Genomic DNA, 22197 nt, shown 5'->3' on the forward strand with positions numbered 1-22197 from the left:
AGAAAACTGTATATATGGTGTATTAAATCTGATTCATTTTGCTGTCCATCCTGTCAGCTAGAGTTTAAAATGGAAAAAATGTAAAGAAGCTGAGATGGAAATCCTTCAGATCAGGTTGCCCCTGGGCCTCTTAAAGTCTAAGAGCTACCAGGAACCCTGCCTTTTTATTTTGGCTTCAGCTACTGTATTACAGGAGCATGTCTGTCTGCTCACAGCTGCTTTTCCATAGGGAACCCTTAAAGCAGAGCCTCACTGCATTTCCCCGGACATCCAGTAGGTGGCGCTGACGGGCGTTTGCCGGCTTCTCCGGCTGTCACCAGCAGACCTGTTGCATTTGTATTGAGCCGCTTGACTGGTGCAGCAGAGAAGCAGATTCCAGCTGTACCCAGAAGCTGTGCAAGTCACCCGCTGCGGTCTACGGCTGAACCACATACCCACTGATCACAATGGTGCCCTCTGCTCCCAGCCAGGCCCACACAGATCACAGAAGATCATGAAGATTTGAAGAGGATTTTGCAGTTGTCACTGTCTGGACTTATTCCCCATACGGCACAGGCATATAGTGTATAGAAGATATATGTGAAGTAGACTTGGGAGCCAGCCCTAAGGAAGGTGAGCTGTCATAGAGATGTCATTTTTATACTTATGCATTTATTTGGCTGCCTAATATACAGGCTTTTATAGCTGAACAATTTGATAACTATTAATAACATGATAGATAGATGATAGATAGATAGATAGATAGATAGATAGATAGATAGATAGATAGATAGATAGATAGATAGATAGATAGATAGATAGATAGATAGATAGATGATAGATAGATAGATAGATAGATAGATAGATAGATAGATAGATAGATAGATAGATAGATAGATAGATAGATAGATATGAGAGATTAGATGGAGAGATAGATAGATAGATAGATAGATAGATAGATAGATAGATAGATAGATAGATAGATAGATAGATTAGATAGATAGATAGATAGAAAGAATATTTTTATCTTGCATTTATTGATTATGTAAGTATGGCATGAGTATCTGTGCCCTATGTGCTGAGTTCATACTGAGTTGCAAGTGAAAAATGATGAACCCATTAATTATTTATGGAAAGGAAAGGGTTACCAAAGAAGTAAAGTTTAGAAGTGTGCCCTTGAGTTTGAGCTGCTCTGCCTTCATAGAGTTTAACACTTTAAGGACTAGGGTATAGGCCATAACTTTGTGGTGTATGTCATCGGTTGTCATGAGTGACATATAGTAATGACCTATGCATTCTCAATTGCATTCTTTAGATATTGAGGTCATTGCAATGTATAAAAAAAATGTTCTAGCCAGTGCCAGAACTAAAGTCTCTTTGTAGATCCTAAACTGTAATGCTATTTTTACCTAGACATAAGACAAAGTGAACACATTGGACATATATCAACATAGGTGCATTTGCTGTTTGTAGAAATGGCGCTGTTAAGATTCGTAGCACATTTATGGTAATTAATGTCAGCATGGCACAAACTAAGCACAATGACAGCTATCATTTTCAGATACACATTTTTATACTATGTTTGTCATATCCCATCACATCACCTGCTACATAAAATATACATGCAAAACCAGAAAAATGGCGCATAGTCCTCATCAATGACACTTGCAATGCCTGTTAAGGGTTAACAAGGACTGGAAGGTAACAAACTTAAAAAAGGGGTTATTTCAATATGACTATTTAACTTTAGCATGGAGGGTGCATAAGCTTTGTATTGCATTCTCTATGTCAATTATAGAAACTAGATGACTTCTCAGGGATTGTAATGTAATAGACCGGTGCATTTATTTCCAGTGATCCTGTGAATGTAGTCGTGTACATAGACTATCTGCTCATACAGAATATCAGTCTAGACTTGGTGACACACAGGTCCATACAGTCCAGGTCCCAAGATCTTAGCTCATGGACCAAATTGACTTGGAGAGATTATTATAAGGTTTATCCGGAAGCTAGATGGCTATATTCTTAAATAATCCCTTTAAATGTAAAATTATTTTTGATAAATGTCTGATAAATAATAATCCCAAAAATGGAAACCTTCCTTATTATATCCAAATGTACAAATGATGTGAGTGACTGTATTCAATGCATTCATGTATGATTTTTATCATGTATTAGTTATTTTCTAATCCACTGCTATGTAAATGAAATGCTGACTATACTGAAATAAAGGGGGAATATGAAACCACGATGATTGAACTTCTATGATATTGATGGATATTGTCAAATATACACAGACAGGAGTTCTATGAATTGTGTGGCAAGTGGATCTGATAGCAGGAATGGGATCATTTTCTGTAGTGAAATCCCTGGTAATAATTTTTTTTTTTTTTGTAAACGATATAGCAGTAAAAGTTGGGTCTAATTGGATGAGAAGGAAGGGTTAATATTCCAAGACATGCTCGCACATGCATCACCAACAGATACAGGATCATATATAGTTAAAAAATAATTGGACAGCAGCACGGATGGGATTCTAGACATCCTTTTGTAAACTTTAGCTGGGACACTTGTATATGGGTCACTTCCAAAAGAAGTACGGTATTTTTTTCTGAGAAAATTTACGTTGGTAAATTAAAAGAATTAGGAATGCCCTAAAGGCAGAGGCTCAGTCATTTAGTAAATGGTTCTTCAGACTGATTATTCCCTGACTCCTATCTTCATAAGTGTCTGTAACTGACATTGGTTTAAGGCCATATATGAGCAGCTATATCTCCATAGAAATCTGTGGGTTTCTGTGCTCGGCCATTCAGAGCTATGGAAATTCCCAAATCATAGGCCAAAGATGCTTAGCTATTCAATTGTTCAGGGTGTTGATGGAAGTCCCAGCTTCCTCATACTCACCAATAGCATGCCAAAAAACATTAAATCAATAGAAATACATATTAAACAACATACAATGGTTTAACTAAATGCAAAATGTCATCATATAAAAGTAGTTCATGCCTAAACAGATGATAGCTACTAAAAATATCTGTCCTGAAGACATGACAACAGATCATCGACAGGTAGGTGTTAGAATATCTGAACTTCTCCGTTTTTAAAAAGGTTACCACTAGGTGGCGTAGTGGCTCACTGCACACCAATGTTAAATAGTCCATCTTTTACTTTAAAAGTTATTTCTAACCTCAGAGTGACCCTACTGCACTAACATTTGCTCTCTGCTACAGATACATCATAATACATTATTGCATTATCCAAATATTTTAACAAATCGAAAATGTTTCATACACTCCTCACTAATCTTCAAATCTTGTCTAACAAAAACATAAAAAACATAAATCAATGGTTCAGGCTAGGGATAGGCGATTACTTCTGTTGTGTAGCACCCAGTCTTTTAGGAATGCACTGAATCTCAAAATATGTGCTTAAAGCATTTGCACTGGCTCCATCCAGAGAAGAAGTAATCCGACACTGTTGTGTCTCCGCCGCACACCGTAAAAGTGAGTTAGAATTGCAAGTATCAAACAATAGTAGTGCAACATTTTCTCTGACTGTGGGATCTGAAAGGAAATTGCGCATCAAAACTCACATCACCTGTCGTTCTTCGGCAGCTTGGAAAAGGAAGTCAGCAAACTGACCAATTGTTATTGGTAACTCTTCCACTTTTCCTTAGCCCCAGGTAGCAATATTGTAACTTCCAGTGCCATCAGCAGAATACAAGTGACGTTTATGGCGCATGTATTCTGTTAGTGGAGGGAAAAGAGAATGGCAGTGGTAGGGCTGTTAAATTAATCGACAAATAATCAAAATTCAGCGCAATTAATCGATGTCATCTTCCAAATTTCGGTTTTATCAATTATTTTTTCCTGATTTAAACTGTATCTGCATCTTCAGGATGCAGATACAGTTGAATCCATTGGTAGAGCAGGTGACCTATGTGTCGCCAGATGCGAGGCAGTGACGTTATCGCACCGGTCTGTGCCGTGCCTCACAGACCAGAGGAGCAGAGGTATCTCCTCTACTTTTCGTTGGAACGGGGTTAGGTGAGTATGCATATTATTTTATCAGGCACTATTGTGGCATCTATGGGGGCATTATACTGTGTGAGGGCATCTATAGGGGCATTATACTATGTAAAGGCAGCTATTGGGGCATTATACTGTGGCGGGCAGTTATGGGGCATTATACTGTGTGGAGGACAGTTATGGAAGGCATACAGTGTGGGGGCATTATACTGTGTGGACTGTGGAGGCATTATACGGTGTGGAGGACAGTTATGGGGGGCATTATACTGTGTGGTGGGAGCTATGGGGGCATTATACTGTGTGGAGGGCAACTATAGGGGCATTATACTGTGTAGAGGCAGTTATAGGGACATTATAATGTGTGGGTGCAGCTATGGGGCATTATACTGTGTGGGAGGCACTATAAGGGCATTATACTGTGGGGCCTTATAATGTGTTTGGGCAGCTATGGGGCATTATACGGTGTGGGGAGCTCTATGGGGCAATATACTGTGTGGGGACAGTATAATATATACAGTAGTATGCAGCAGGCTCAGGGAATAAATATTAATTCTATGGCGTAGCATGCAAATTGGGGGCGTGGCATGCAAAAAGGGGTGTGCCCTAAATAATTATTTATTAATCGTAATCGAGGTCACATGTTCAATTAATCGTGATTTTGATTTAGGTCATTTGATTTAGGCAGAGGTCATTGCCATAAACACATAAATGAGTCCTGCACAGATTGATCCATATATTCATAGGAAATATTTTGGTGCCATAGTCTCTATCACGGTCTACTGTGCAGGACACTTGTAAGGTAGACCTTTTTTTTAACTGCAGCTGGCTGAAATTATATACCCCGTTAACTATTGAAAGCTGAAACTTTAGAAATGTATTCAATTTAGAATTTTTAGTCCCTGAGAGCAAATCTTTATTTACATGGAACACATCCACAGATAAGGAATGTGTACATAGTGTTGTACCCTATAAAAGGATTCCTCGTTTATGTATACAAAGGAGGTTTTTTGTAGCTGAGATCGCCTTTCAGAGATAAGCAATACAGAAAGCACTCCATAGTGTAATATATTGATAATATAATAATCCTCTGGCCATAAGGGGAAGAACCGCACTCATCGGACCGAGTGGTGCAATAGCAGGCACAACTCTGAGATGCTCCTGTGGAACCAAACTTTTCCTCTGGTTAGCATGGATGCTGCTCCACCTATAGACCTCATGCAAAAAACCTTCAAGAACCAATCCACAATATCGAAAAAGGCAAGATCATACGGGCGCCACCTCCGAATAGAATTAGTGAGCGAGAGATCACAAGGATCCTAAAAATATTTATTACATAAAACGTACAACGCGTTTCGAAGTCGGTCTGACTTCTTCCTCAGGTACATACAAGTCTTAGGAAAGAGACAATAAATATTGTTCAAATATTTTTTCTCTCCTAACACTCGTATGTACCTGAGGAAGAAGTCAGACCGTCTTCGAAACGCGTTGTACATTTTATTTGATGAATATTTTAATGATCCCTCTCTCACAAATTCTGTTTGGTGGTGGCATCCGTATGATCCTATCTTTTTCAATATTGTGGACTGCTCCTTTCATAGATTAAAAAATATTTTATGGACTACTTTCTAAAGTATGGTAACATCATTTTCACTGCCAGAGACACTCTCTAAAGTGTCACTGTTATCTATATGATGACGATAAAGGTTTAATAACAGAGTTCAGAGGTACAGAGGCCATTTTCACAGTCCTGAAAATAATATGTGAGCGACACTTCAATGACTACCCTCCAATGAGTGTGGCTACCATTGCATTTGTCAGTACTGATAGGAGGGTCGATGAGTGACAAGGATCTCATCCTTAAGTGCGCTTGCACATTCCTTTTTGGGAAGACTGTGGAAAATGTGTTCAGTACCTGCATTTTAGCTTGGCAGCTGTACACTGAGCACCCTGCTGTTTTAACTCTTCAGGGGTACCTCATAAATGCTCTTATTTGAAGCATCACTGTCTCACAACAGCCGTTTTCCCATTTGAGACATTCGTAGATATGCCATAAATGTCTGATGGAGAGGGGGACCTGCAGCTGCAGTCTGGTGGTGGAATGCGACTGCCTCACTTGGCAGAACACGTTTTAGGGGACCCTTGTCTTCACAATAGGTGTTGGTCCCAACTCTGGGACCCCATCAATCAAGTATTTCTGGCATACCCTGTGAATATGCTAGATTTTGCTCAGATGGAAAAACCTCTTTAAATCCTTTTCTGTACTGGGACTGTATATTTCATTTATTAGTAATGCAAACAAAATTAATTGTAATTGATATAATCTTGAGGGGTGGGCCACAAGTACAGTATTGTGTAGAGAAGATTTTGAATAAAATGTTATTGGTGTGGTCATACCCGGTGTGACTTGACCCTGCAGAGTTATGCTTATGAGCAGGAACAGGTGAAGAGAACTTTTAGCTGTTTTTCAGACCTAGAGGGAAATTAAAGGTCTCTGCCGCCACACTTGGAAAGAATAAGCTTTCATTATTTTCCATGTATATTTATTTTGATTCTACTAATCCACATACTGATATGATCCTTTTAACAAACACGTTACGTTTCAGTCCCTGAAGATGATCTCCTGTGGGCAGCGATTGGAGCGTTTGATAACAATTTAACAAGTTGTTTTACTTAATGAAAAGTGACCGCTAAGCTCATATGTTTTCATTTCATTTGTCTAGACGGCTCACTTATCTTTTTTTCTCCCCTCTCAGCTGTAGACTATACTACTTTTCAAGACTTGATGACCATTTTCCACAATAGTTGGGGTGCACGTAAAAGGCTGGCTGCATTCTAGGCTTTGAGACTCGTGGAATGTTATTGAGAAGGTGGAATAGCAGAGATCTCTGTGCGACATTAATCAGCTCTCTGCTAGCAGTCTGTATTTTCCTGCTATTCATGAACAATTCCTTTACATGTGAATCAACGTAGTGACGCTTAGTCTCAGCAGTCATATTTAGGAGTGAGCTTTCTAATACATTGAAGTATTTTTCTCTCTTGACTTCATAGGCCCTTTATTATCATCCCTTATTTATTTATTTAGCTAATTGAGCTAATGGAGGAAGGATGCTCAGTCTGAGATGGGTTATCCAACCCAGACAACTCCTATCCTCATCATTACTAATAACAGTAGAGCTTTGTGCTGTCGTTTTCTTTGTGTAAAAGTGGTATGGTTCTCAAATATGCCACTAGGGCTAGTGTATAGTAGATTTATAACGGGTAAAATGTCTCCGAACGGTCACCATCTCTGTCATCTCCACAGGGTGAATGATAGAAGGGGCCAACTGCATGTCCCTGCGGAATCAGCAGCAACAGATTTGGGAACCTGGTTATATATACATTGTATGACACAGTTATTTGAGCAGTGTAAAATGATATTGTTTTGGCACGCTGTGGTGTTATTTAGACACTGTAAAGCCCTATTATTTAGGTACTCTATGGTGGTATTCTTTGGGCACCATATGATACTGCTCTTTGGGTAGTATATTGTGGTATTGTTAGAGAATGCTATGGTGGTATTATTTAGGCACTGTATAGGACTATTATTTAAGTACTGTATGGTGGTATTCTTTGGGGAGCATATGATACTGTTATTTGGGTAGTATATTGTGGTATTGTTAGAGAATGATATGGTGGTATTATTTAGGCCCTGTATAGCACTATTATTTAAGTGCTGTATGGTAGTATTTTTTAGGGAGCATATGATACTGTTATTTGGGTAGTGTATTGTGATATTGTTAGAGAATGCTATTGTAGTATTAGGCACTGTACAGCACGATTATTTAAGTACCGTATGGTGGTATTTTTCAGGCAGCATAAGGTACTGTTATTTTGAGTAGTGTATGGTGATAATGTAAGAGCACGCCATGGCAGTATTATTTAGGCACTGTACAGCACCATTATTTAAGTGCTGCATGGTGGTATTTTTCGGGCAGCATAAGATATTGTTATTTGAGTAGTGTATGGTGGTATTATAAGAGCACGCCATGGCGGTATTATTTAGGCACTGCATAGTACTATTATTTAAGTACTGTATGATAGTATTCTTTGGGCAGCATATGATATTGTTCATTGGGTAGTGTATGGTGGTATTATAAGAGCACGCTATGCCTATATTATTTAGACACTGTATAGCACTATTATTTAAGCACTGTATGGTGGTATTCTTCGGGCAGCATACGATACTGTTATTTGGGTAGTGTATGGTGGTAATGTAAGAGCATGCCATGGCGGTATTATTTAGGCACTGTATAGTACTATTATTTAAGTACTGTATGATATGATTTTTTGGGCAGCATATGATATTGTTCTTTGGGTAGTGTATTGTAGTATTGTTAGAGAATGCTATGGTGGTATTATTTAGGCACTGTATAGCACTATTATTTAAGTACTGTATGGTAGTATTCTTTGGGCGGCATATAAGAGTCATTTGGGAAGTGTATGGTGTTATTGTAAGAGCATGCTATGGCAATATTATTTAGGCACTGTATAGCACTATTATTTAAGTACTGCATGGTTATATTCTTGAAGCACCATATGATATTGTCATTTGGGTAGTGTATGGTGGTATTGTAGGAGCACGCTATGGCGATATTGTTTAGCCACTGTATAGCACTATTATTTAAGTACTGTATGGTGGCATTCTTTGGGCAGCATATGATACTGTTATTTGGGTAGTGAATGGTGGTATTGTAAGAGCACACTATGTCGGTATTATTTACACTCTGTATAGCACTGTCTTTTGGAAACTTTAGTGATACTGTAGATATTGACTGCTGTAGGATTTGGACATTACATGATACTATTGTTATGATTGCTGTGCAGTTTTCTTCTGTAACTTAGTTTTTCTAAGCTATTGTCTCTTTTCTTCCTCACATAAAAAGGACAGGCACCCCAGCACATTGTTTGGTCTAAACTGTGGCTGTGTTCTGCACAGGTATGGTTGTACCTTCTTAGTGCAGAAATCAAGCAAAGAAGACCAGGATGCTTACTTTGGCTGCAAGAATGGAAACGGTTAAAGTATTTAACTCCTCTAACGGACTTCTGAAATGGCTTGTGTATTGTCAGATGGAATAGGGATCTCTAAAAAATATTGTGGCCACTCTTTTTTTAAGTCGACTACCCCTTATATAAAACAAAAAAAAATGAAACTGTCCAGGAATAAAGTACTAAAGCAGTTTTAGATTATATGATTTTTTAGTAAAGCAACAGTGGGCCGATATATGAATCTATTTTTGTTGAATATGTGTGAACAGCTGTATAGTGCTAAGCTCTGCAATAAACACAAATAACTGAAGTGTCTTACTTTACTATGTCCATCAAGCTCTGCAGCGGGTGCTTCTTAGGTTAATTTGCATGATTAAAAGTTAAAGCTGTTTTCATGTACACTACCGTTCAAAAGTTTGGGGTCACCCATACAATTTTGTGTTTTCCATGAAAACTCACACTTATATTTATCAAATGAGTTGCAAAATGACTAGAAAATATAGTCAAGACATTGACAAGGTTAGAAATAATGATTTTTATTTGAAATAATAATTTTCTCCTTCAAACTTTGCTTTCGTCAAATAATTCTCCATTTGCAGCAATTACAGCATTGCAGACCTTTGGCATTCTAGCTGTTAATTTGCTGAGGTAATTGGGAGAAATTTCACCCCATGCTTCCAGAAGCCCCTCCCACAAGTTGGATTGGCTTGATGGGCACTTCTTGCGTACCATACGGTCAAGCTGCTCCCACAACAGCTCTATGGGGTTGAGATCTGGTGACTGCCCTGGCCACTCCATTACAGATAGAATACCAGCTGCCTGCTTCTTCCCTAAATAGTTCTTGCATAATTTGGAGGGGTGCTTTGGGTCATTGTCCTGTTGTAGGATGAAATTGGCTCCAATCAAGCGCTGTCCACAGGGCATGGCATGGCGTTGCAAAATGGAGTGATAGCCTTCCTTATTCAAAATCCCTTTTACCTTGTACAAATCTCCCACTTTACCAGCACCAAAGCAACCCCAGACCATCACATTACCTCCACCATGCTTGACAGATCGCGTCAGGCACTCTTCCAGCATCTTTTCAGTTGTTCTGCGTCTCACAAATGTTCTTCTATGTGATCCAAACACCTCAAACTTCGATTCGTCTGTCCATAACACTTTTTTCCAATCTTCCTCTGTCCAATGTCTGTGTGCTTTTGCCCATATTAATCTTTTCCTTTTATTAGCCAGTCTCAGATATGGCTTTTTCTTTGCCACTCTGCTCTGAAGGCCAGCATCCCGGAGTCGCCTCTTCACTGTAGACGTTGACACTGGCGTTTTGCGGGTACTATTTAATGAAGCTGCCAGTTGAGGACCTGTGAGGCGTCTATTTCTCAAACTAGAGACTCTAATGTACTTGTCTTGTTGCTCAGTTGTGCAGCGGGGCCTCCCACTTCTCTGTCTACTCTGGTTAGAGCCTGTGTGTGCTGTCCTCTGAAGGGAGTAGTACACACCGTTGTAGGAAATCTTCAGTTTCTTGGCAATTTCTTGCAAGGAATAGCCTTCATTTCTAAGAACAAGAATAGACTGTCGAGTTTCACATGAAAGCTCTCTTTTTCTAGCCATTTTGAGAGTTTAATCGAACCCACAAATGTAATGCTCCAGATTCTCAACTAGCTCAAAGGAAGGTCAGTTTTATAGCTCCTCTAAACAGCAAAACTGTTTACAGCGGTGCTAACATAATTGCACAAGGGTTTTCAAGTGTTTTCTAATCATCCATTAGGTTTCTAACACAGTTAGCAAACACAATGTACCATTAGAACACTGGAGTGATGGTTGCTGGAAATGGGCCTCTATACACCTATATAGATATTGCATTAAAAACCAGAAGTTTGCAGCTAGAATAGTCATTTAGCACATTAACAATGTATAGAGTGTATTTCTGATTAATTTAATGTTATCTTCATTGAAAAAAACTGTGCTTTTCTTTAAAAAATAAGGAAATTTCTAAGTGACCCTAAACTTTTGAACGGTAGTGTATAAATACTTGTAACTGAAACTTCTCTTTTATTTTAAAGTCTACATGAGGTTGAGGTGGGACAACGTTTGCAAGATGGCCTCTCGGTTGATGGCATTGTGGTTAATGATGTCATTGAAGTCTTCAAGATATCAGGTAAATGCAACACATTGTTTCAGGTGTGAACAGATTAAGGTTGTTTGGTATATTGTTTACCTGGGGCCCTCCACATGATCATCTATAACTTACCTGATATAGAGAGGATGTAATGTACATCATACTTAATGGGATTTGTACACCCTGCGAAAATGAAGTATTCATTTTCAGTGTGATATAATTCCATGTAGCATGATTATAGCATTAAAGATGCTGCATATGACCACTCTGTCCCTCCTACTTATGGCACAACTGGGGCAAAGGGCCTATGTGCCCCCAAGGTGGTTTCGTCCCAGATGCCATTGCTATTTGACCACTCCCTATGGGTGTGCTACTGTAGATATAAAAGGTTGTATTTTAAAATGTTGAAATGAATTCCCTAATAATATAAATATAAATTTTAACTTTAGAGTTGACTTGTTGCCCATAGCACAGTAGTAAATAATAGACAGAAACTTAATTCAGTCCACTAGATAGCTGCCTGTTTAGTGCTTAGGTGACAGGTCAAACCTTATTCTCCAGGTTCTTGTCAACAAATCTTCCATAAAATACATGTTCCAAAAACCAGTAGACACTGTTCTGTGCCATATTTTTGTGTGGCAATTTCATTGCTGCCCCTTGGTTGGAGAAACGTCCAAAAAGAACTTCCTCTGCCCACATTAAGACGCTGCAGCTGCAATTATAGACCAGGCCAATTTTGTGTTTGGCATCTGTTCACTTTCTAAGTAGAAAATGTTTCATATCAAGACTACTGAGACTGTTACTGTTATCACAATAAAATCCTTTGGTTAGCTTTGTCTGGACTCCGACAGTGCCAGTCCTTGAACATGTTAGATCTTAATGCCAACTCTTGCTTGTAAAGAAAATGCCAGTCTCGGTCTGCTTTTACGATATGCTTAGTACTAACAGTTTTATGGGTTAGATCAAGATATGTTATCTTCAAATTAAACTGTATTATAACAAATTGTCATTGTAGGGACTTGTTTAAATTTGGCGGTACTGAGATGCCAGAGAATCACATCACTACTAAAAAAAAATTTTTAATACACATGGTGCTGCTACTATTTTTTCCATGATCAGCAGCACTGTTATTCCTGTAAGGATTTGTCTGGTTAAAAAAACAAAACAGAATACCCTATTAAAAAATTCTGAGTTCATAGAGGAGTTCCCCCTGCGTGTAGTATGGTCCAGCAGTCATGTGTTAAGCTACGTTCACACTGCATTCACTGTGTCCAATTGGCGCATGTGCCAGTAAATGCTCTTGGCGCATGCTTCAAACGTCTCCATAGAGTACCTATGGACACCGTATGCAACTGTGTGGTATACAGTTGCATATGTCAGGGATTTACTTTTGGTAGGTATGTTAGAAGATTTTCCCGGCATACGCACCATACGTAAAGTCAAAACACTATGTGAAAGAACCTCGCTCATTTCGCTCTGCTTCTTATTCTTGATAATTTACAGTCAGTACATTGCGGTGCAGATGGAAGGAAGTAACATGACTGTAGGCTCAGACAACACAGGGATTGTAGTCTCTAACCATGGAGATACATAGGTCTTCATAGGGGCTGTATACACCACATGGTCAGATATTTTTAAGTGTTTTTTTATTTATTTTAGATGTATCGGAGCAATAAAATACTGCAATCCAATTGTAAGAAATTGTAGACCCTTACATTAAAGAGATTCTCTACCTAAATTGATTTTTAGAACAATCTGATTAATAATGCTGGCCTTGATAGAGAATACCACTGCGTGACTCAGGTCTTTAGCTCTATCCTTTACTGATACTGACCTGCGGGAAGACAAGGGCAAGGAGGCTTGGAAGTGTTACTGTTGCCTTATTAATAATATTTTTTTGTGTAGACCTTCTTTATGGGCACATCCTTTTATTGTAGGGCTGTTAAACATTCTCAGAATATAGTTATCTCTGTAAGTGGGGAAACCTCTGAAATCTCCCATAAGATAAATACTTATCCAGACACATATCATAGAGGGCTGCTGTCAAGGAATATCGGTCTACACCACAAAATTGAAAAGGAAAGCAAACCAGTTTCGGAATCAAATAGCATATTTTGATCAGTCTCAGAGGGATTTTGTTTTGACTTTTGCGGAGTCTGTTCTCTTCCCCCTCGATTGTTGACTGTCTGAGTCTAAGCATCCCCTTCTGACATCATTCTCTTTGAACGCTGGTAGAGAGGCAGACTTTTCTGGTTGGTTGGAGAGTTGAGCTCATTGGAGCCCCAGGATAACCTGCCTGCTGTATTTCTCAGAACACAATCCAGATATGATGTCATAAATTGAAATTGCAGGCGTTATGAAACTGAAGAGGAGAGGCTAATGAGAGGGCATACAGAGTTAACAAAAATGCAGTGATGAAACCATCTTTTACCACTAAAAGCCGTAAATTGCCCACATGCACCTGCTCCCAGTCTATTCTTCCCAAATAACTCTTTAACCCCTACAGTGCAGAATATGTTTTCAGTAAACTTTTATTGGCCTTTCAGATTTGCAGCCTTGTCTGTGTGCAACATATGCTTAAAAAAGGCTTTATTAATATTACTTTGATTTGTAATATATAATATTAAATTATTGCCATTTCAATCTATGTTTGAATTTGTAATTTTTTTTAAAGGGATTGTTCCATGAACACAACCGCTTTTCCATATACCCTTTTATGTTATACAGGCTAGTCCCCTGCTCAGGACCCCCCTCTATGAACCGGAACAGATAGCCACTAACATCCACAAATCAGGGTTTGGTAATGAGGAATAGCAATTTGAAAGTTAAATTTAACCCTTTCCCTACCAAGTACAAATCTCATAAGGTAAGAAGGCATTTCAGTAGTCAAGGACATATCTGATACGTACTTGCTACTAATGGCTATAACTCAGGCTAGATGGTAGCTAGAGCTGCGATCCAGGGCTTGTTTGAAAGCTAAGAATCTTTCAAATGAGCGCTGGCTCAGAGCTCTAACTATGCTCTAGCCAGAGATAGAGCAGTTTGAAGTTAGAACGGAATAAATTTGAAGCTCTCAATTCAACCTGTGCTTCTAGCGCCTCTAACTCAGGCTAGGTCGTAGTTAGAGCTGCAAGCTTGGGCTTCTTTGAAAGCTAAGAGCTATAAAACAAGCCCTGGATTAAAGCTCTAGCTACAATCCATCTTGAGGTAGAGCAGGATGAAATGGGAGCTCTCAATTCAACCTGTGCTTTTAGCGCCTCTAACTCAGGCTAGGTCGTAGTTAGAGCTGCAAGCTTGGGCTTCTTTGAAAGCTAAGAGCTATAAAACAAGCCCTGGATTAAAGCTCTAGCTACAATCCATCTTGAGGTAGAGCAGGATGAAATGGGAGCTGACTATATTTGCAGCTCCCATTTCAGCCTGTGTGGAGAAGGTTGGGCGAGACAGCTGGGGGCATGCAGGCAGTGTGCAGGGAGAGAAGGAGAAGCTGTGATCTTTCTCCTGTCCCTGTATGGCTGTAGATGACCACAGGGAGAGGGGTAAGATGAACTTTTCTTCATGTTGTCAACCCCCCTTATCAATCAAAGAGCATACTTTGCTCTCTGTCACATATGAGGGGTCTTTTTTTTTTTTTTGTTATTATTTATTATTAACGTTTGTAAATTTTATCCCTATTCTATCCGTACCTATACTTTAGCGTAAATTCCGCTGACCGCTTATTTAGCATTTCCTCTTACACGCTACAGTCATAACGATAATAATTATCACTAGATAAGAATTTCTAATTTATTTCTGATGAATGGAAAAGATTTCCGTCAGTCAGAAAATATATTTTCATCTACTGATGGTCACCATAAACAATTGTTTCTAACTAGTTCCTTGAAAAAAAAATATTATTAGTTAACCCTTTAGGTTAGGATTAGGGAATTGCAATTATTGATTAAGGTCAGGCTGTGTTTACATGTTGTGGATAATTTGTGCTTTTTGACGTGATTTTTGCAGAATCGCGGCAAAATGGAGCATTTTGCAAAAACCACGAATTGAGCGCGACGTGTAAACACAGACTTAGATTTGTATAGGAAGATGGAAAATGCTATACCTATAGAATTCCCAATTTAATTTGCATGCAAGAATTGGTTGGTTCATATCTGTGGTTTTGGCGTTTCTTTAACACACGCACCTGTGAATGTAGACATGTGTGGTATGTATCAACTTCTCACATTTTACAGTTCTTTGCAGAGTAATTTTTTTTTTTGCATAAGATGTCTGCTTGAGTACGCATTTTAGTCACAAGGTTGAATTTTCATGCATTTTTTGCTTAGAATAATTTTTTGATGCAAAGTTGCATGAAGGTGGTTATATTTTTATAAATGGTATGAAATGTATATTGTGGGAGCATAGTAGCTGTCTGTCGTGTGCAGTATATACAGTATGTTTAACACACTTATGGATGATGTCCAAATATTGCGTGGCCTCTATTTCAGCGTTTTTGAGAGCACAATATTTTCTTGATGTAGACGTATGTGACATATATGAATTTTTGCACACCTTGATTTATTATTTTTATACATGTTTTTGTGTGTAAACCTCTGTTTGTATGTGAGTTTTAGGTGCAAATGTATGTTAGAATCCTTTTTTTGTTTTTCAATAATTCCTGTTTTTCACAAAGTTACGTGAAGGTGGACATGGCTGCCAACAGCACATCAAGATAATTGCAATAGTTAGGTTGTCTGCTTTCAGGAAATATATAGTTTGTAGGGTGTAATGCCTGTATTTTATAGGTCCCCAAAATTGGCAGGTATATAATAGGTGGTGAGCCACTTTCAGATATGACAGGTAGTGTTGAGCCACACTGTATATCAATATCAAGGGAAAAAGTCCACGGAAGATATGACCAAGTGATATGGCTCTTACCTTACTGTTAACTGGCAATAATATAGTTGTGTCCCTACTGCCATGCTTGAGTAATTCTGTGACCACCCTGGTGCCACTGGTGTACAGTAGTGTCTGCAAGGGACTGGTTGGGAAACACTGCTATAGAGTATACAATTGATGGAGTCCTGGTGACATAATCCTTTTACTACGTTTTCTGAAGTTGATTTCTACACATTTATTTTCTGATTTTATATAATATTGTATTTTAAAATTCTGGTCTTATTGAAGAGCTGAGAATACAATAGGCATGGAAGTTCTAAATCTGTAGCTATGTATACATGTAGTTTGATATTGTGGTACTCCATATCCCATTCCTTTATGATGTCTAACAACTTGTTTTTCTTTTGATAACTATCATTCTATTTTTCCTGGAAGTTTTAGATCAAGCACCCCCCTCACCTCCTGCCACTTTTAATCCTTGAAACCAAACCAGCTGCCAAAAAATTGATTAAATTTAGACATACTGTCAATTTTAATAACATCTGCTAACCTAATCTATCTGTTTCAGAACTTATATTTATAACAGACTGAGAAGTTTCCATTATACACTTCTCTCACTGCCTCGCTAGCACATCGTTATTTTTTTCAGCTATGCATGGGAATATTAGGTCTTATCAGCCGGCTAAGAAGTCCAGCTCTATATAAAATGACCAAACAAAAACATGTAAGATATTTTCAAAATCTTTTGTGACATTTGCTTCAACAATTATAGACCTCTATATAACTAGTTCTAGTGTCTTTGTTTAAGTAACAAGCTGATTTTCCCACATATGGATAGTATAGTGGTGTTTATATCATTAGCTTCTGTTCTGTTAAAGCTGTAAGGAAGACATGGAGCCCATGTGGTATTAACCAGTGCTATGGTTTCCGTCTCTCTGATTTCACAGCGGAAAGGCTGCTGTTTTTCCTGCATGCTATATCCTGGCTTCTTTCCCACCTTCTTGATATATAGGGCAGATATATAAAGGCAACATACTGGGAATGAATGCTCAACTCTTAGACCTGCTGTGCTTTTAAAGATATATATCTAAATATATCACTTTTTGTTCATTTTACCGGATTTTTGTTCTCAGCGTTTTTGTGTGTGAACTGATGTTAATTGCTAATTACAACTGCAAACTAAAATTTGTTGGGCTGTGGCTTTTACTTACAGTAATTTATCTAATTTGTTCAAGTACAAATCAAGGGTCGGATTTACATTTTGTCCTTTTCCACTACTCTCCATGTCCTAAATGCCATAATACAGATCAACATAGTTGATTTGATATTAAATGGACAGTAACTTTTCAAACAACTTATGCTAATATAAAAGTGTACCATATATATATATATATATATATATATATATATATATATATATATATACATATATTTACTGTTACATTTTTTTTTCATCCATGCAAATTCTGTGTGAAGTTACTGCCACTAGGTTTCTCCCTTCCTGTAATCTGCTGTCCGTCCCCTGTTGTGAGGCAAAATCCATCCCTAATTATAGAGCAGAATTGATGGACTGCAGAAGGTGGGGGTGTGTCTCCTCACTGCCTGCCAATAAAAGTTTATGGAGAGGGGAGGGGCAGCCGCAGGAGGGGGTAGGAGAAGAGAAAGAGACACACACACTGCTTATAGAAGTCTAGGGAGAGCAGAGAGGAGAGCAGAAGGAGGGAGCAGGAGAAGAGAAAAAGGCACAGACACGCTGCCTATACAAGTCTATGGAGAGGGCAGGGGGAGCAGGAGAAGGAAGCAGAGAGAGAAATAGATACAGGCACACTGCTGTTACAAGTCTATGGAGAGGGGAAGAGGAGCAGGAGCAGAGGGAAAAAGACACAGACGCTCCAACTTTCTGGTAAGTAAAACTGTTAACCCAAGTGCTGAATTCTCAGCTACACTGCTCGTTACTGATGTGTAATATCCTCCATGTTGCTGCAGCATAGATAGATAGATAGATAGATAGATGAGAGCAGGATTCTCCTCTTTTCTATGTATGAAGTGTATCGAAGACATGATAGCAGTTAGGGAATTAGCGAGAGAGCCTACAGAGGGGAAAACTGATAAAAATTCAGAATACAAGTCATATAATGGCCAGAAATAGTGTTATTCCTCATGTACACAAATATGACAGCTTATTCTTATTATTAAATGTCACCTGAAAAGTTAGGTACGCTTTGAACTTTTTAGTGAATTGTAGATTGACCTGCCACACAGTGAAAAATAACAGATGACATGACAAGATATCAGGACATGTGCTAAATGGCATACTGAACTGTCTTACATTGACAAATTCAGCTCTCTACATCATTATGTAACCTATATAAAATATGTATGGTTATATTCATTGCAAATTTCACCAATGTGTACATGTTTATGATATGTTTATTAGTAATATGTATACAATATTTTATTTGTATAAAAGCAAAGGTGTACACTTTGACTTCACAAATCTTGGCCTTGTATGGCTGATTTATTACCGCATGCATAGACAGCTTTGTACGTTTTATTAAAATATTTTCATTAACATCTTAGACAATTAATTTTCATTCAGATTTATCAATGCATTAAGTGGATCAACGCATGCCTTTTATTACTATCTATATCCCTAGATGGCATAATGGTGGTTTTTGTAAAGATAGTGGCTTACGAGGTTATTATATTTTTGGTGGCAAACTCCAAATTAGAAGTAAACCCTAGTTCCTTGTCAAAAATTGCAATTTATCAATCCTTCAAACTAATATATTGAATACTTATTTTTCTTATGATTTGTAGGAATATTAGAAGTAATTTATGATGCTTAAAATACTAAGGAACCTTAATTCTGACCGGTGTGTGACAACTATACATTTCCCTACCTCCCGTGAAATTAATGGAGCTTAGAGTTGTTGTCCATGCTGGACCATGGATGATATTTCTACAGATTACATAGCTGAGAGTTGTAGTACCTGATGCTATTCCTACTGTTGAAATTTGTTGTTAAAGGCTAGAGAAATGCATGCGTTGGGTGTGTAATTGCTGAAAAGGGCATAAAAGGTAGCTGCTGACAGTCTGATAACAGATTAATACTCCACTATCAAACCAAACACAACGTTCACTTCTGGCCTCGTTATTTCGTGACTGCCCCTTTCCTGTACTGTGAAGCAGTGCCACGGAGGAAATAGTTGGAAAAAAGGCTCAACTCAACTGAACATAAATCTTTCTAACTTGGTCGCAAAAACACAAATAGTGTGTTCCTAGGCCTGGCTTCACAGAAGACTTTAAGGACAGCAGCTGTGTAAAGCATAAGTTATCTCTATTTTGCTTGTCCGAAATATTAGGAAATGCCATTTCGAAGTACAGAGAAGCATAACAGGTCTGTACTCACTCTGCTAATTGAACTTGTCTGGAGGAGATAAATCCAAACTTTGTACAACAGTGTACTGGTTGTGCCTCTCTGAAATCTATCCGATCCTGTACTGCGTGTGTAAGTGTACATAGATATACTATAATTACTGCTTTTATATCCACAAACATGCTTTGGTTTGGTTTGAATACTCTATTTAACACCATGGGCATAAGTTATAGAACAACTTAATCTTTAAACAACCATCAACATTTCATATGGATGTAATCTACATCAAAATGTTGAGTAACTTTGCAAATATATTACTTGCATTACAGTCAGCATTATAACCCATTCCCATCTAGCGCTCCTTTAATAATTCCCTTGGCTTCGGAGCTGAAATCTACTAGAATTCTTGGCTGTTCCAATACCAAGTCACAGTGCTGCTGACTACTTACAATTGCAACCTGCAGAATTTAGAATGCAGCTCTTGACAATAATACAGGCTGTAGATCAGTACAAGATAAATAATGTAATCTATTTATGAAGTTATTCTTTTTTGTCCCTATGTCCCAGCTTAATAAATGTTCCCCTTATAAAAGCTTTATGGGCATTCCATAAGATGTATGGATCATTTACCGAGTCAACATTCGCCTCAAAATATTCCTTCAGATCTGTTTCAAAAATAGGCCTTTATTTTGAGTGATTTAAAATGTATGAATTACTTCTCCATATATATGTCTGCTTGGAATTATACGTCTCTTCTATCGACAATGTAATGGCGGCGTGATCCGACCACGTAATGGTTTCAATCGTGGACGCCTGAGAGACTACTAAACTTTCTTTGTCTACTACAAACATGTCTATTCTTGAATATGTTTTGTGTGCTGCCGAGAAGAATGAATAATCTCGTTCCGTAGTATGATGCGTTCTCCACACATCATACAACTCCCTCTGCCACAGTACTATGCCCAGGGACGGCGCATTTCCTCTGGCAGAAGAGGTTGTATCCACCGTAGGATCCGACACCGTGTTGAAATCTCCACATATGACAAGTCTCCCCTGCTTGATCTTATTCACCCGTCTCAATATTTTATGAACAAATCTTATTTGGCCTTTATTCGGCGCATATATAGACGCTATTGTGTATATCACACTATTGATGGAGCAGACCAGTATGACAAATCTACCCATGGGGTCCACGACCTCAGTAATAAGTTGGAAAGCCAGGGAATCTCTCATAGCAATAAGTACCCTCCTAGATTTGGTATGATAGTGTGCTTGAAACACGCATCTGAAATTTGGATGTTTCATCCGAAATGCGTCCTTCTGGACAAGATGCGTCTCTTGAGCACATATGACATCACACGATAAGCTTTTAGCTTCAGCCCATAAGTATGCCCTTTTTTGTGGGCTATTCAGCCCTTTTACATTTAAGGAAAGAATTTTAAGTACCATTAGGAATTACAACGAGATTGATATATTTTAGAGATGCACTCGTCAGCAGATTAACTGTCACATAGCGATGTGCCTTCAGCATTCTTAGACATATTGTCAAACTTTGTGGGAAAACAGATAAACAATAAAACAGCATAACCATAAATAAACATGACTTTGTGAATAATGCCCTTGTGGGCAGACAAACAAAGAGGTCTAGCATTTTAGCTAACCTCAAATTTTCGGGTTTAGAGAACATTGTCCCTGAGTACCGAGTCTGCAGGAATCAGCCGCTTGGTTCACCCGAGATCTCTCTTAGGAACCTCAGATCTTGTCCCTTCTCCGCTGTTTAACGGACTGCCATCCATCTGATATCGGTCTCGGAACTTGTCGTTGTGCTGAATCTGCATTTGTTACTTGTAAGTTCCATTTGCGTAATAAGGCCAACCCTTCTTCCATATTCCTAACAATGTGGAATTCGTTGTTACTGGATATAATCAGCCGCACTGGAAATCCCCACTTATATACAATCTTGTTTTCTCTCAATACTGCAGTAATCGGATTCAAGTGTCGACGAAGCTGAAGCGTTGCCGCAGATAGATCCGTAAATAGCATTAGCTTCCGGTAGGGCTCTGGTAGGCTTCCTAGCTTTCTTGTTGCCGCCATTAAATTCTCTTTGGTCTGATAAAAATGGATCCGAGCTAGTACATCTCTAGGGACTGATTCTTCCAGATGTCTAGGGCGAGGGACCCTATGGGCTCTATCTATCAGCATATCAGATGGCCGACACGTGGGAAGCATAACTTGTATTAACTTTTGGATAAATTGCTCCAACTCTTGGGGGGCTAATTTTCAGGTATACCCCTAAATTTGATGTTGTTTCTCCTAGATCTATCCTCCAGATCTGCCACCTTGGTGCGGAGAAACTGCACTTCTGTTTCCATTTGGTAATGGGCATCAATTAAATTATTGTGTGAGCTTGCAAATTCTCCCATCTTAGATTCCACAACATGAACCCTTTGGTCCACTTCCTGTACCGCCACATGGAGAGGATTAATCAAATGGCCAATGTCCGTTTGCAATGAGCGTCTCAACGCTTGCAACATGTGCTTCATGCTGGAATCAGTAAGTGCCATGTCAGATGTAGGGATGCCCTCAAACATATCGGTATTCTCCAAGACCCCCAGCCCTGGAATAACATCTTGGCTTACCTCGTTTATGAGGGCAGACGGAGGCTGTAGCTGCTGTGTGTGGATCTTCTGGCTAATGGGGGATGGTGACGTCGGAGCAGATGAGGAGAACTCCCTTGAATGGCATTTCAATGGTATGTCTGTGTCAGCATCTCTCACCTCCTCTCTCTCTTGGCTCCACTC

At 38.7% G+C, this 22197-nt stretch overlaps 1 protein-coding gene across 1 annotated transcript in view; it reads left to right on the top strand.

The window, feature by feature from the left end:
- The first annotated feature begins 364 nt into the window (after positions 1-364).
- The window catches only part of ADAMTSL3 (ADAMTS like 3), a 465354-nt gene continuing 443521 nt past the window's right edge, over positions 365-22197 (top strand). The window contains exons 1-2 of the mRNA XM_075858077.1: positions 365-612; positions 11090-11184. Of these exons, the coding sequence (XP_075714192.1) occupies positions 11095-11184 (90 nt within the window). The 5' untranslated portion in view covers positions 365-612; positions 11090-11094. The remainder of the gene's footprint in view (positions 613-11089; positions 11185-22197) is intronic.

This window comes from Rhinoderma darwinii, chromosome 3, assembly GCF_050947455.1.
Source record: "Rhinoderma darwinii isolate aRhiDar2 chromosome 3, aRhiDar2.hap1, whole genome shotgun sequence".
Lineage (NCBI taxonomy): Eukaryota > Metazoa > Chordata > Amphibia > Anura > Rhinodermatidae > Rhinoderma > Rhinoderma darwinii.